This window comes from Astatotilapia calliptera, chromosome 16 (genome assembly GCF_964374335.1).
Source record: "Astatotilapia calliptera chromosome 16, fAstCal68.1, whole genome shotgun sequence".
Lineage (NCBI taxonomy): Eukaryota > Metazoa > Chordata > Actinopteri > Cichliformes > Cichlidae > Astatotilapia > Astatotilapia calliptera.
Window position 1 is genome coordinate 34,652,111 of NC_137437.1, and position 15,244 is coordinate 34,667,354.

Genomic DNA, 15,244 nt, shown 5'->3' on the forward strand with positions numbered 1-15,244 from the left:
GATTTTTAAAAACTCCGGCCAGGGTGGATATTTTTGAAAACTCCGTTTTTGCATTTACATGTGGACTAGAAAAACTGAGAGAACGCAGTGTCAAAGGTGTGCGCATTTTTTGACGTCACACTGTGCACCACGTTATTGTTTCGGTGAAACTGTTACTGTTAATTCTACTCTCTGCAGTGTTTAAATGCTTACATATACACACAGTTACTGTCCCTCCACACATATGACTCGGTTCTGCTTCTATGCCCCAGCTTTGTTTACTTTTTCCCACCAAGGCTTCTAGACTTCTGATTGGCCAACATTTCTGCACGGTTAGGAATCTAGCGCCACCTGCTGCTTTGGCATGTTCATAGCAGCGTTTTCCTTCATTTCTGCCTTTATGTGTGGACGGGATTATTTTTTTAAAACGAAAACGGAAAATCTCCGTTTTCAAAAATACCCGTGTACGTGTGGACGTAGCCTCAGTCTCTGACTGGAAGCGCTAATTCGTCATTCGGCTTTTGTCAGACTAAAGTAACTGTTAAAACTGTTTGAAAAGCTAAGCTATACAACAAGGAGAGATTGAGAATTTCCTTTTAGTTCTCAGTTTATTTGATATTGACAAAAGTTAGTCAGTTTTGTCTGTTCTTCTGTAAAACAAACTAAGATTTATTTTTAGAATTAATATTTTGTTTCTAAGTGGAATTGACGATTTAGTCTGTTTCGTTTGTTCTATTTTGAAACTTAAACGCTTTAGCGGCTGCCTTTTGTGTATTTTGCAATATTTGCCTTTATTTATCTGAAAAAGTCTCATGTTCCTTAAGTACATCTCCCCTGTTGAACTTATTATGGGAAATAAATATTTAAATAAAAACAAGCTGCTGATTATTTCACATTTTACTTGTGAGCAACGGCACATTTAAATCTTACAAATATAGTTATTTGGCTTATATCGTGATAGATATCGTTATCGCCTGAAATGAAAAAAACATATCGTGATATGAAAAAATCTTATATCGCCCAGCTCTACTACCAAGTAAAACAATAAACATACGGCACAAAATAACATACCAGAAATCGATGGAAGGCTTCCGGAGAAATAATCCACAGGTGATCTCCACAAAAACACGAGTAGCACCACTCAACCAAAGTGTAGCCCATTCAGACTGAGGCAGTAGTGACATGACTCCTACCTGTAACAGCTAGGGAAGTCAGGTGACAGAGGGCTCAAATGCGTACAGCGACAGGTAAGCAAGTGAGGGATGCAGCTACTATTATCGTAGCACCATATAATGTGATTGGCTAGTAGTGTGATTAATAATCCAATACTGAAATATTCATAATATTCATTTAGCTACAAACACAATGGAGTATATTTCACTAGAAATCTAATAATGATAGAAACTCTCTTGTTTGAACCTTATCAGGTAAGACTCTGCGATGCAGTCAGAGCAATGAAGTAAAATTCATCTTCCTTCCTCTCGGAGACAGCAATTCTAACTACAAACTGAATATACTGGCAACTGCAACGGGTGAAGGCCAAACAGTACTCAGCACCACTATAACTGCACAGGTATGCCACAAATAGGATGCATGTACTGACGAGAAAAGATCCAGAGTACGGAAATGCTCTGATTTTGTAGTACTGTGAGAAAATATTTTCTTCTCATCAGGTTATGGATTCAACTTTGAGCTTAAGCTCAATAGAGAACATCTTGGATCAGCTAAAGGCAGAAGGCCAGCTGTCACCAGAAGTCGCTGGACAACTCTTCAGTTCTGTGGCCAATGAACTTAACGACCAATCTGATCCTGCAGGACAAGCAGATAGGCAAAAGGTAGCAAATCTCATCCTGTTTAAGGATAGGACCAGTGAAGAGCCTTGTGCTGCCAGCAGGGCTAAGCAAGCTTTTAACTTTTAAGGCCTTTACACACCGGATGGTTTAAAAATTTTTCAGGCTCACGTATTGTTAATGCAGCTGTTAACATCAACCGTGTAATTTTGCAAAAAGAGTCTGGACAGCTCCACTGACATCCTAAAATATGTACAAAAACAGTCATAATGCAGTTATGAATCAAACCACCAAATTTTCTCTGTTGCTTCTTTGTTGTGAGATTTAGATGAACCCAGAATCTCCATTTCTTCCTTTTGTTGTTGTGTATTCAGATTGCAGTCAGTGTGTACAGGCCTTTAATAGGGCATGCTTTAGGAGCCGCCCAACAGTTGATTCATTCAAAGGAAGTTTCTGTGTGTAATTTTACATCTTTTTGACAGCTTCTCAAGAAAACACAGGTCTCATTTCCAAACTTAATCAGACAGGGTGGATGGAAAGGAAAAACCATCTCTGTGAATCAGGAAATGTTTGAATCTGAATGAACAACATTGTTACTGTAAAATTCTAATATGTCACTTTTTTATGCATTTATTTTGTTGGTGTCTGAAGCTTCAACAGAAGATGCTGGACATATTGATTGCTATAGTAAATGAAAATCTCAACAAAACTCTACAAGACGTTCAGGTGTTAGCCACAGCACTTGCTTCTCTCGTCAAGAAAGGGACTGAACTCAATACATCAGCACAGGTACTGTAGAGAAGTTCAAAAAAGGAGGAATCCATCAGTAAGGACTGTAGACATCTCTCTGCAATGCGTACTGATGTACGTTGCTTTCACTGTAGCTCCCTTCTTAATGGGAAGTAAATGTTTGGTGGACAGGGCTTTTTTAAAATTAAAGGTGGGACATGAGGACCACATTTTAAAGCTTTTGACAATTCAAAAATGTTAATATCTTCATAATTTCTCCCAAATACATGTCTGTGACTGTGAGTTAATTTCCACCTTCAGGAAAGGGCCGCATCATTGTTCGCAACCCTGAGTTCATTTCTCCTCCACATGGATCTAAACGCAACTGAAGTCTTTGCCACAGCCAACATTATTGTGGAGGGCATAAGCAACATGCTCGACTATTGTCCCAGTGTGAGTCTTATGAGGCCGATACTGATTGTGTTTATTTCTCTGGGGAATCGTGGTAGCTTTTAATGTTAGATATGCAAATCAATATCACTTCCCAGCAATATCTGCTGTCTCTTCAAAAAAAACTTTTTGTATTTAAAATCAGTTTTATTTCTTATTCTAAATGTTGTGTGTTGCAGAAAATCACCTCAGATGGCCTTCTTGGGGCCCTGTACAATATACAGAGTGCGATGTTGGTCTTTATGGAGCTCAATGAGGACTCAAGCATAATTCAGAAAACGCACGTTAAAGTATTTGTCAGAAGGTAAGTTTCACTTCGAATGCAAGACAAAGTTATCAAACAAAAATTAACCACATGTCCCAGAAATTTGAACTGGAAAAATCTCACTGATGCTGGTATACTAAAAAGCTGAAGCCTACAGTCACCTGTCTACGGATGGGTGACAAAATAAAGGAAAACCTGCATAAACCACATGGAAAATTCAGCAAATACAGATGTTTCAAATTCAAATTTTATTTGTCACATACACAGTCATACACAGTACGATATGTAGTGAAATGCTTACACAACTGCTCGTGACCTAAAGGAAAATGAAAAAGCTATGAATAAGATAGGAAATAAATATAAGAATTAAAAAGAGCAAATTTAACTAGGAAGGAATAAAATAAAACAAAATAAAATATAAAAATTTAAGTTAAAAATGAAATAACTGTACAACACAAATTAGAATGAAGGGTAAATTTAACTGGGAAAGAATAAGATAAAATATATAAATTAAAGTTGAAAATAGAATAACTGTACAACAAAATACACAATACACAGTATAGAAATATATAAGAATGTATGAAGAAATATAAATATATATATACACAATAACAGCAGCTGTACAAGTATTAAATGGAAATGAAGAAATATAATGTCCATCTTGTACAATCCACATTTGTAAGTGCCACATTCACATTTTCCATTTCCATTTTCCATAAAACAATGTTGTGTGGCACCTATGAAAGCGCTGAGGAGTGACTATGTCCTAAAAATATCCGTTTAGTACAGTAAAGGCAGAATCTGTGACAATCCAGATTGAATCCAGTTTTGTTTTTACAGTGGCTTATTATACTGACAACATTATATAGTAAAAGGATCTCTTACTGAGCCTCTTTGAAGTGACAGTGGTTCACATTTATGTCCCCTCCAGTTGTTAACATAACTACCATAACGTGGTTACAAGTAGCCAAGTCGCAATGAAAACACATTTTACTTTGTATATTAATAGTTTATTGATTCCAGAGCTGTTAAACTTGCAAACTAATATTTAAGAGAAGCACATGTTTAATGTGGATCTCCTGATCTTTTCTTACAGAGTTTTACCAGCAGTCTTGTACACAGGCTCCGTAAATATTACCAACTGTACCTGCATCACATTTTCTCTCCCACAACTACCCACTACCATACTTCCTTCAGACAAACCAGTGGATGTGCGAGTACGTCAATACCCATGTGCCTATGAGTGTTTGTGCTGTGGATATGTACATGTGTGTAAATCAATTTTGCTCAATCATCCTAACGTCTAATGTCTGACCTGATCTTTGAATTACACTTTCAGATGCTGAACTTAGATGTAAACCCATTTTGTTGGAAGGTGGGATGGGACATCAGCAGATTCATAGGTTATTTATCCCTCACAACAAAAGAAGGGTCTGTTATCCCTGTGGAAAACTTAAGTAAGGATATTCAGGTCAGTGTAGCAACATTACAGCATCCACACTTACTGTTTTCAATCTCCTTTTGAGAGGACTTGTTTCTGGGGACTTTTGAGAAATGCATATTAAGAATAGTTTTGTGACAGAAGTGAAGATGGTGAATCTGTTGGCCAGAATTCCTATCAATGGCTAAAACACTGGCTAAAAAAGAATCACAATAAGGTCATGGAGTGGCCTAACCAATCTCCAGAATTTGATAATCTAGGGAGAGAGCTGAAACTGTGAGTCACCAAGAAGAAGCCAAGAAACCTGGAGAGTTTAGAGAGTTTCTGTAAAGGGGACTGGGCTATAATCCCTCCCTAGATGTGAGAGAAGGTGGTGACCACCTACAAGAAACATTTTACTGCTTTCAATTTCTCCACCAAGTGCTAAGTCGTATTTTACTTGAGGATTAAATACTTATGCAAATACTTTCACTCAATGACAAAAAAAATTATATAATAGAAAAGGGCCTGATGTAATTCTGGGGAGGGATTACTACTTTTAAATAGTAGTACAATTAATAGTAGTAGTAGTACTAATTAATATGTTACTTGCATGTAACTATTTTACAAGTTTAAAATATGTTAAAGTGGCTACATTTTGAAACAGTGGATAACTGCTTTCTAACATCTGACTTCAGATCATGTTTCCACGGTTTGCTGGAGAACAAGTGAACACCACTATTCTGGACTTGGGGAACTTCAGCACAACGGTTATTGATATTCCTTCAGCGAACTCTACCCTGGTTCTAAAGGTTCAGTGACTTGTTCTTTTATGTCGACTCCTGAAATTAGAAGAAGCAAACATGCTTAGTGGACAGTTATATTATGGTTACATTACATACAGAGGCTACATTCTGTTCAGCGTGACTTTTGCTTGTGACCATGCTAACATTGCTAACTGTTAGCAGAAAGTGTAGCTACAAGACAAGGCTAAAGAAAATTTTTACATGGCAGTTTTGCATTAAAAGATCAGCTATTGCAGGTCATCTCCTGGAGACCACGAATATATGTACCAGTTTCTGACACATTTCATCACCTACATCAGAAGAATCTTTATTTGATGTAAATTAATGTCATAGTGATTAACCGCTGACAGATTGTCATGTCAAATATGTAGAGCCACGCTGTTACCCTCCCTAAAACTTCATATCTTTGCTACACTGTAGCACTATGATGACTGCAGCCAATCATAGTTTTACTAATTATATTCTTTATTCTTTCATGAAGGAAATTCATGATTTTATTTTAGATTGCGCATTCATAAGATTTTGTCTTGCATGTCCAACCTTTTAAAGATGATGCCTTCAAAGGTTCCTTTACCCTTCAAAGTCCTCCTTGGTTATAATGACTACCCTACTGAGACAAATTATGTAGCGGCAACAGAGATGCCTCAGCAGGGAGCCACACAAGGTAAGAAATGCCTTTGCTTAATTGTGGTGACAAGATTTTTTCCACTTCTAATGTGACTGAAGTGAGATTTGACTGTGTCTCATGTGCCTGCACAGAGGAGAAATACACATGGCTCCTGCACCCTGAGGATTTAAAGGGCAACACTGGAGTGCATTATCTTGTTGTGAGACCCATAGTGGGCCCAGGTATAAAATCTATAAATGCCAGTTTATCAATTACGCCCATCACAACCTCATGTCAATTTTGGAATAAATCACTACTGGACTGGAGCAAATCTGGATGCAGAGTAAGTGCAACATTTCAATCTGCTACACGTACAGTGAGGCGTTGCTTAAACAATAATGGAAATATAAGCTGTTGTCTTTCAAGGTTGGTGCCAATACCACGCATTTAGAAACCCAGTGCCTCTGCAACCACCTCACCTTCTTTGGGAACTCCTTCTTTGTCACTCCCAACCTTGTCGACCCGTCACGCACTGCTGAGCTATTTGCAACCTTTGCCGATAATCCTGTGGTTGTGTGCTTCGTCGCGGCACTCTTTTTGGCATATCTCTTGGTCCTCGTGTGGGCAAGACGAAAAGATATTCAAGACACAGTCAAGGTATTGCATCTCTCGTGGACTGAAGAACAGATTAAAAATAACAAAAGGCTTGTCTGTTTCCTAGGAATATCATATATCTTAAAAAAAACACAACAACAACTTATATGTTAGTTGTTCTGAGGTGTTTTCTGTGGAAACAGTTGTGTTTGAGGCTCCAGGAGACGCTTGATGTTGTGAAAACCTGGAGGTGTATGAGTTAGAGAATAAAGAAAATAGCTAGAAAGACTTTGTAGCTCACTTCTCATCTGTTTGATCCTTGAAGCTTAAGGTCATTTCAGCCACTTCTAAAATACACACTTGTATCTCTCTGCATCTTCTATATTCTTACATGAACTCTCTCTCTGGATAGATAGATAGTTTCTAGATAGATAGTTGAACGCTAATATGTGAACAGCTTTTCTGTTTGGGAATAGCGTCTCCATCTCATGTCCATATAATATTTTTGCTTGTTGGCTGAATAACAGGTAAAGGTGACAGAGCTGGAGGACAATGATCCAATGGATGAGTATCGCTACCTGTTGAGTGTCTGCACCGGGCATCGTATAGGAGCCTCCACTTCCTCTCAGGTACATGTGTTCAGTGAAAGTCACACTTATCACAAAGTTACTTTAGACTTGTGGAAACATCATGAGATGCACGTTCTCTGTTTTCAGTCTGCTTATCAGCAGCTCATCTTTTTACAATTTCACCACCAGAGATGGGCAGTAGCGTTACTGTAATCCGATTACTTTTTTCAAGTAATGAGAAAAGTAAGGGATTACTATTGCCAAAAAAGCAATTAGATTACTGTTACTTCTCCCATAAGCACCCTGCGTTACTGCGTTACTAAACCGTGATTTTGTTTGTGAGCGTGTCTCACGACAAGGACGTACAAGCGTGCGACGTCCGTGGCAGCAACGTCCATGTGCAGATCAACAATGAATAATATGGAGTGCAGGAGAGAAGGTACGACCATGCGGCGTTTAAAGCTTGGAAGTACTGGCATTACTTTGAGTTTGATTCTGTAAGTGACAAAAACATTAGCGTTTGCTGTTCACTCTGCGTGGAAAAAAAAAACTTCTTTCTACAGCGAAAAATTAAACATTAAATCTGAGCAAGCACCGAGCACACCGCCACGGGAATGTGAAATTCACAGAGAAATCCCCGGATCCTCCCACTGACATGACTGCTGAGGCACCGGGCAAACCTCCACCCGCCCCACTCCTGCTAAATAGATGAAAATAGATTTAAGAGCCACAGGACCCAGTGCCGCTGAGTCTTAGATTTTATTTGAAAGAGTGAGTGCAAACACAAAACATTATTTTATTTTATAAGCTGGAATATGCAGAAAATAGGTTTGAATGTTAAACACATTTCACAGAGAATATTCCATATAATTAAATTTTTGCTTGATGCTTAAAGTTAAAAGATTAAAACCAATAAAACACGTTTTAAAGAGAGACTTTTTCATTTGATTACATTTTACATAATGATGGATTATGCAGAAAAAGAACTGGGCTGAAAGGTCTTTCGCTTTATTATGTATTGAGGTTGTGTCTCATGTTTTTATAAACTAAGTAATAAAGTAACTAATTACTTTTGAAAACAAGTGATCAGTAAAGTAACAGGATTACATCTTGGAGAAGTAATCAGTAATTAGTAACTAATTACTATTTTCAAGTAACTTGATCAACACTGTTCACCACAAACAAGAACTTTTTCATCTGTGTTACCCAAACACACAATATGCCATTCAGCAACTCTTCATGTTTCGCTGGCAGTGAAACACCGTGAAGCACTCAATAACCAAAGACTTCTGGGGTTGCTCCATCAGCTCCATCTTAAGGGCGAGTTCTAAAATAGGCTTGTGAATACTCAGCTTTCGTTAGGTGGTGGGCTTCATACACCTGCTCTTTCTGCCGACACATTAGGCCCCATAATATATGTGTTTTTTTAGCATGTTCTGCTAACACTAAGCTACAGGCAGATTTGCACTTGGGTTTCAGCACATGCTCTGTACTGATCACTTAGGCTGCTCATCTCATCACACGTATTTTCTGTCTGTACTAACTTTTCAGTGATTTTTTTTTCTCTCAGTAACTTTATGTGAAAAAGTACATTGTTTGTGTCTTTTCTTTTCTGTATTCCCAGACTGATGTATGCAATTACATATTAAAGAAAAGGCACATGCACATGCTTTAATATCTATCTCATCAGATAGAATAGAAGAAGAAGAAAGTTAACGAGAGTGGAGCTTAAACATGCATTTTTTAATGTCCAACCGGTGGCAACTCCTCTGGATGGAAAGTAAAGAAACTAATAAAACAGACTGTATAGAAGTATTTTGGTAAATTCTTACTTTTCTACTTGTTGCTAACATCTTACCAGTTTTGTAAATGATGGTAAAACATTGTGTGTCTTAACGTCGGGGATGTTTTTCTTGCTGTTAACACTGACCTACGAGCTTGTTAGCATGTTAGCATGTTACGAGCTCATGTTTAATGAAATTCTGTAACCTGTTTCCTAGCAAAATATAAATACATGCACAGCACTGTGTGTATCATATGCACTGCACACAGACTCTCACACTTACACACAGTGAAATCTTAATTGTTATTTTTACAGTGGTTATTCTAACTGTATGAAACAGACAAAAATTGATCAAGTCCGTATTTCTATTACTATTTGAAGTTTTCCCTAATATATTGCCAGAAACAGTTTAAACCAGTACTAAGGCGCTACCATTGCTCTCATATATGGAATCAGAATGGTATTGTTTTCAGTTTTATACTTTTCATGCACAAAATTGATTATTTTAGGTGACAGTTACTCTGCTGGGCACAGAAGGACACAGCGAGCCTCACCACTTGACAGATTCAAAGAAACGTGTGTTTGAAAGGGGAGCAGTGGACATGTTCCTGCTAACTACGCCCTTCTCCCTGGGAGACCTGCAGGGCATCAGACTATGGCACAACAATTCAGGAAGCCATTCTGCCTGGTAGGAAAAAAAGAAATGTCACAACCACACAAAAGAAAGGCATCTCGACAATTATGGTATTTTCTGAGTCATTAGAAACATACTGTTTGACCAAGAACACCACAATGATTGGACATTAAGGTGAATACAGTGTGAATCCGGTCCCAATTACACTGATCTTAAAGATAATTATTGTTGCTTTTTTAAGGAAAACATGGTCTTTAAATGCAATTCAGCTGTCATTTTAAGTAATATGTCTTCTACTGACTTTTGTGGGTGTCACGTGGAGCAAAGCAGAGGTCACATGATTGCATCTTGCATTTACATTGTTTGCCTTTTCTCAGGTATGTAGGCAATGTCATGGTGCAGGATTTACAGACAGAGGAGAAATGGCATTTTCTATGTAATTCCTGGCTGTCGGTAGACATTGATGACTGTTCCCTCGATAAAATATTTCCTGCTGCAACAGAGATGGATCTAAAAAGGTTCAGGTAAGCGCAAAGCCTGGTGGTACGTTTGGTAGCAGAATTACACGTACAAGCACTCTGTCTAGAGGCTGAACATGAAACTCAGATTGGGAGTACTGATCAAATGCAAATTCAATCGAATTCATGGTTTGGAGTTCCATTTGGATAATGTTATGTTTGCAGCAGGCAGGGTAAACTATCTTTTTTTTTTTAATGAAATTCACTTTCACAAAGCAGCAGCCAGAATTTACTTTTCAACTCGTTGAAAAATCTACCAGTGCTTGTGGACTTTCACAAGGCTACCAGAAAGAAATTATTAGGCCCAGGTATGATTAAAATGCAAGGTGGAGGGAGAGTGGACACACTGGACAGAGGATGCTGAGCTGCCAAGCAGGAGAAAAAGAAGAAAACAACAGAGAAGATTCATGGATGATGTGATAGAGGACATACAGTGGGTTGGTGTGACAGAAGAAGCTGGGGATAGGGTGAGATAGAGGCAGATGATCTACCATGGTGACTAAGGGAACCAGCTGAAAGAATAAAAAAATGTGACTACAGAACAATTTATTGTTTTATTTGAATTTAGCTGAATTTCCAAAGACGAAATGAAACCCAGTAAAAGCTGCCACTTTCTTCTCATCCCAGTTGAGTAGCTAAATATTTGGTTTAAGCGCTGATCTGGTGATTTAGTGGGGATTATTCGCTTTTCTTTAGGCTCTAAAACCTCCAAATGCTTCAGATCTACAATAGTGTTTTACAGGAATTAGAAAAAGATTAAAATGTGATGCTAATCCATCACTAATTAGCTGTTTATGAAGGTTTAAAACATTTGATTTTTACAATGTTGCTTTTATCTTTCAGTAATTTGTTCTTCACAAAGACAACAAAGGATTTCAATGACGGACACCTCTGGATTTCGGTGATCAGTCGACCACCGAGCAGCCACTTCACCCGTGTGCAGAGAGTGTCCTGCTGTTTTTCTCTGCTGCTCTGTACCATGTTAACCAGTATCATGTTTTATGGGATCCCAAAAGATCCCTCTGACCAAGTAATGGACCTAGGTACATCAAAAATGTATTGCCATTAAATTTACTTTTAAAAAAGTGTAAAAAAGTCCAAATCTAATTAATCTATTTCCCATTTGTATTTTCAGGAACTTTTGAGTTTACTTGGCAGCAGTTCATGATTGGAGTTCAGAGCTCCCTCATCATGTTTCCCGTCAATATCCTCATAGTCAGTATTTTCAGATTCACTCGTCCTCGGGAGTTTTCTTGTTGCCAGCGCAAAAAAAAGAAAAAGAACACACAAGATTCTTCTGCCACAACGGACATGACTAACAGAGTGTCTTTAGATGTTATCATTAAGGTAGGTGTTTCCTGTTTTTGTGTTTCTGCATTTAATATTAAGGTGCTGCTAAATTGGCACCCAAGCCTTATGACAAACCTTTTTGTACGTGTTACAAATACTGATGGTTTTGTGGGTTTAGAAGAATTTCTCTAATGTGCATACACTTCATTTGGTATCAAAATTCGGTATTGAATGTGCTTCCTCTTAGGACATCACAAGAATTGCCCACTCGCTCTCTAAGACGATGAAAAGCAACGTCGCATGCAAGGAGATTAAGTTTGTACCTGGACAAGAAAATGATGTCAATGCTATACTTTCTGTGTTGAAAGACTTAATCACACAGAATAACACAGCTAGTGAAAATATCGAGACAGAAACACAGCCTCAGCTATCAGGTGAGTTCTCGTGTTAATAATTGATCATGATCAACTAAAAGTGCTGCAACACTGCCCCAAACCCCCATCTTATTTAAGTTTGCGCGACCTGCCCGTTAAGAACATATTCTTGGGTACTTCTATATCAGTTTCAACATTATACTGTTCAGAAAAACAAAACTAAAGTTGAAGCACGGACATCGTGACACACTGGAGGAGATCAAGTGGCCACTGAAGTGCAAGTAGCTTTCTAAAAACAAGAGCAAAGTTGCAGGGAGCCAAATCTGGCGCCTGCTGATGAATGATTGTGCTGCTGAGGCCAAAATCACCTGCCTCTTCAACTGTGGTGCGTGCCACTGAGTATCAGCACACACCACACTGAAGCAGTGTACAGCAAATCTTCTCGGTTTCATGGCTCTTTAGGATGTTACCTTAGAACACGCTGACTGTCTGAGCCTAGAAAATGAATTTATGGTGAATGCTGCATCTTCCTCGAGCGATGCTTTGCCATTGGGGTGAGGTCTACTGAGAAGTACTTTGGTTTGAAGCCGGGGTCAGTTGGACACAAATTTTTTACATGTTAACTCTGCACCACATATGAGTGCGTAGAATAGGATTCATGTCTTCGAGTGCCTCTGGATACAAACCAGAGGGGAGATCAGCTAACTCGACCTTTGGACTTTTCACAAGTGTAGTCAGACAACTTTATGATCACAGCTCTCGCATTAAGGGTCAAATTAGTACTTACATATCAGAAGGTCTCACAAACAGTTTGGTGTCAGTTCTTTTGCTTTTAAATAACATGCAAAGCAAATTTAAGTGGCGTGCTACAAATTTGATGGACGTTGTTTTTAATCAGCTGTTAATTCAAAGAGGCATAAAAGATGAAAATTTGCCTGAAAGGACGGACACTGCAGAGTTCTGAAATCATTCAGAAGATACTTGCTTATATGACAAAGTGGTTGTTTGAAACAAATAAAGACAGAATTTGAAAACGCTGCCAACAATCACATTTCTGCAAACAAAGCAATTTTTGCTTTCTGAACACATCATATCATGTGCTTCCTTGAGATTTCCAAGTAATAACATATGTACATTTTCAGATAGCAGCGCTTATCCAGCATCGGCAGAGGGGGTGATTCAAAAGAACAGAAACAAAAGCCAGTATCTGTACAGACAACTGTGTCGCATCGACAGTGAGTTGAGTCAGCTGGGTCCCTCAGGCTTCCCGAATCCACACAGCTACAAACAGGCGCTGCAGCAAGTCCAGAGCACGAAGGAGTTGCTTGAAGATCAACTCGTTGCATCCAACAGAGGCCTTCCAGATGAACCCACCAACAAAACGTATGAAAGTCACTCTGTAAGAGGACCGCGCTGGTGCAGTTAGATGTCACATCCATCTAGAACATTTTATTTTATCTTGGAGGAATTAACTGCAGTTATAGCTGCTGTATGTCTTTGTTTTAATTATTATAGTCACTGCAACGCTTTTAATTGATAAAATTAAAACTCAACACAAAGACGGGGGTTGTTGAGGCACTCTGAGGATAAAATCATATAACAAATTTGTTCTCGCAACAATTCAGCAAGCAAAACACACCAACGTGTATCGACTCAAAGTCTTCCTCAGGGACTGACACATGCACAGCCTAGATTAAATACCCTGGCTCGCACTCAACCAGCACCTGTGTGCAAAGTATTTTAAAAAGACAGACGTCCCTACATATCAAAGCAATAACAAAACCTCAGCAATGTTCTGTAAGAATTATCAAAGAAACTACAAAAGCAATATGAGAAAAAGGACCAACAAACACCATTTTTAAACTCACAGTAAATCAAAATAGAGCACAATTCAATCATTAAAATACGTTGAGCTAGAGCACAAAATTTCACTAGTCAAAATATGCATGAGCCTGCACAGTAAGCTATTAAAAAACTTCAAAAATAAACAATAAAATCTATGAGAGTTTCAAGATTGTGACTTTAAATTTTAAATCATCAAAATGGGTGTTCTATGAGTGAAATAACTGAAGTCTAATTGCTGATCTGCAGAGGTAGAAAAAGTGCCAAAGTACAAGTACAGGTTCTTAAAAAAATACTAGTAAAGTATTAATTAAGTACACTCCAGAAAAAGCTGACTCAACTTCTTTACTCAAGTAAAAGATGAAAAAAAAAAAAAAGGCTCTGAAATGTACTCAAAGTGAGAAAGTAAAAAGTAGCTCTTTGAAGCACATTTATATCAAGTATTTTTATGCAAAGCTAAATGAACTTTGTGCTATTACTCGATCAGTTTCAGATGATGGATCTATGTGTCATCAGCTCAAATTCAAATTCATCTCTGCTACATTTCATGTAACCTAACTCTGAGCATGAACCTCTTCTTCCTGTTCTGTTTTCCTCTTTTCCCTTTATGCTCGCTCCTGCAGCCAGGAATTGTGCAATGCTCCAGCCCACTTTAACCCCTGACTATAGCGTGATGAATGATGCAAAAAATATGAGTTATCAAAAGCTTTTGCTTCTTTGATCTCTTTGTATGTGTAAAGCCCCAGTGATAGATACAACAGTAGGATTACTTTTCTGTGTTACTGTTTCCACCATTTAGCCTCAGATCACTCAGATGTTTGAAGGCAGCTGTGAAATAAAAACTTCCCTCAGTTGTCTTAAACCTAAAGTAATGAGCCTGGTTTGAAAATGTGAGGAGTGAAAAGTATAAATATTTGGGTAAAAATGTAGAGAGTAAAAGTTAACAGCTGAACATAAATACTCAAGTACTTGACTAACAAAATAGTTGTACTTCCTACCTCTGCATTATTGAGCATATTCAATTCAATTTTTCAGTTCAGTTTTATTTATATAGAAGGAAATCACAAAAGCAGTCACCTCACGGTGCTTTATATGGTAAAGGCCCTAAAGTAGTATAATATGGAGAGCAGTACTGATTTAAACATGTATACACGATGTTAGGATAATGGCCTATTACTTTGCAAAAACATTTTTACTCGTTGCTCTGTAAAGTTACATGTTAATGCTATTGAAATTCATATTGGTGAAAGGAAATGTAATTTTACTTGCTGTTCTGTCGCTCCGTGTTTACAGGGCCAGTCCGTCAGACAGCACTGATGGCGATGGCGGTGAGAAAGAAAGGACGTGCTGTCACGGAGGTCTACCCTGGTGGTTTATTTTTTTTGGCTGGCTGCTGGTGATCGCAACCAGTGTCGTATCAGGCTATTTCACAATGCTGTATGGCTTGAAATTTGGAAAACCGCGCTCCATAAGTTGGTTGGTATCCATGGTTATTTCCTTCTTTCAGAGTGTCCTCCTTATTCAGCCGCTGAAGGTGAGAAGAACATTTGTCTGTTATATACATACCCTTAAGATTTCCTGCACAGTTAAAATT

At 38.2% G+C, this 15,244-nt stretch overlaps 1 protein-coding gene across 2 annotated transcripts in view; it reads left to right on the forward strand.

Annotated features, from left to right (window-relative positions):
• Nucleotides 1-15,244, forward strand: part of LOC113008035 (polycystin-1-like protein 2) — a 46,636-nt gene that overhangs the window by 19,249 nt on the left and 12,143 nt on the right. For both annotated transcript variants that reach the window (XM_080290543.1, XM_026145162.2), the window contains 19 exons: nucleotides 1,407-1,552; nucleotides 1,653-1,814; nucleotides 2,421-2,558; nucleotides 2,820-2,951; nucleotides 3,128-3,252; nucleotides 4,310-4,430; nucleotides 4,553-4,684; nucleotides 5,332-5,445; nucleotides 5,989-6,103; nucleotides 6,199-6,389; nucleotides 6,473-6,703; nucleotides 7,168-7,269; nucleotides 9,502-9,680; nucleotides 10,004-10,150; nucleotides 10,988-11,187; nucleotides 11,280-11,491; nucleotides 11,682-11,868; nucleotides 12,951-13,191; nucleotides 14,944-15,184. In XM_080290543.1, the coding sequence (XP_080146669.1) occupies nucleotides 1,407-1,552; nucleotides 1,653-1,814; nucleotides 2,421-2,558; nucleotides 2,820-2,951; nucleotides 3,128-3,252; nucleotides 4,310-4,430; nucleotides 4,553-4,684; nucleotides 5,332-5,445; nucleotides 5,989-6,103; nucleotides 6,199-6,389; nucleotides 6,473-6,703; nucleotides 7,168-7,269; nucleotides 9,502-9,680; nucleotides 10,004-10,150; nucleotides 10,988-11,187; nucleotides 11,280-11,491; nucleotides 11,682-11,868; nucleotides 12,951-13,191; nucleotides 14,944-15,184 (3,116 nt within the window). The remainder of the gene's footprint in view (nucleotides 1-1,406; nucleotides 1,553-1,652; nucleotides 1,815-2,420; nucleotides 2,559-2,819; nucleotides 2,952-3,127; nucleotides 3,253-4,309; nucleotides 4,431-4,552; nucleotides 4,685-5,331; nucleotides 5,446-5,988; nucleotides 6,104-6,198; nucleotides 6,390-6,472; nucleotides 6,704-7,167; nucleotides 7,270-9,501; nucleotides 9,681-10,003; nucleotides 10,151-10,987; nucleotides 11,188-11,279; nucleotides 11,492-11,681; nucleotides 11,869-12,950; nucleotides 13,192-14,943; nucleotides 15,185-15,244) is intronic.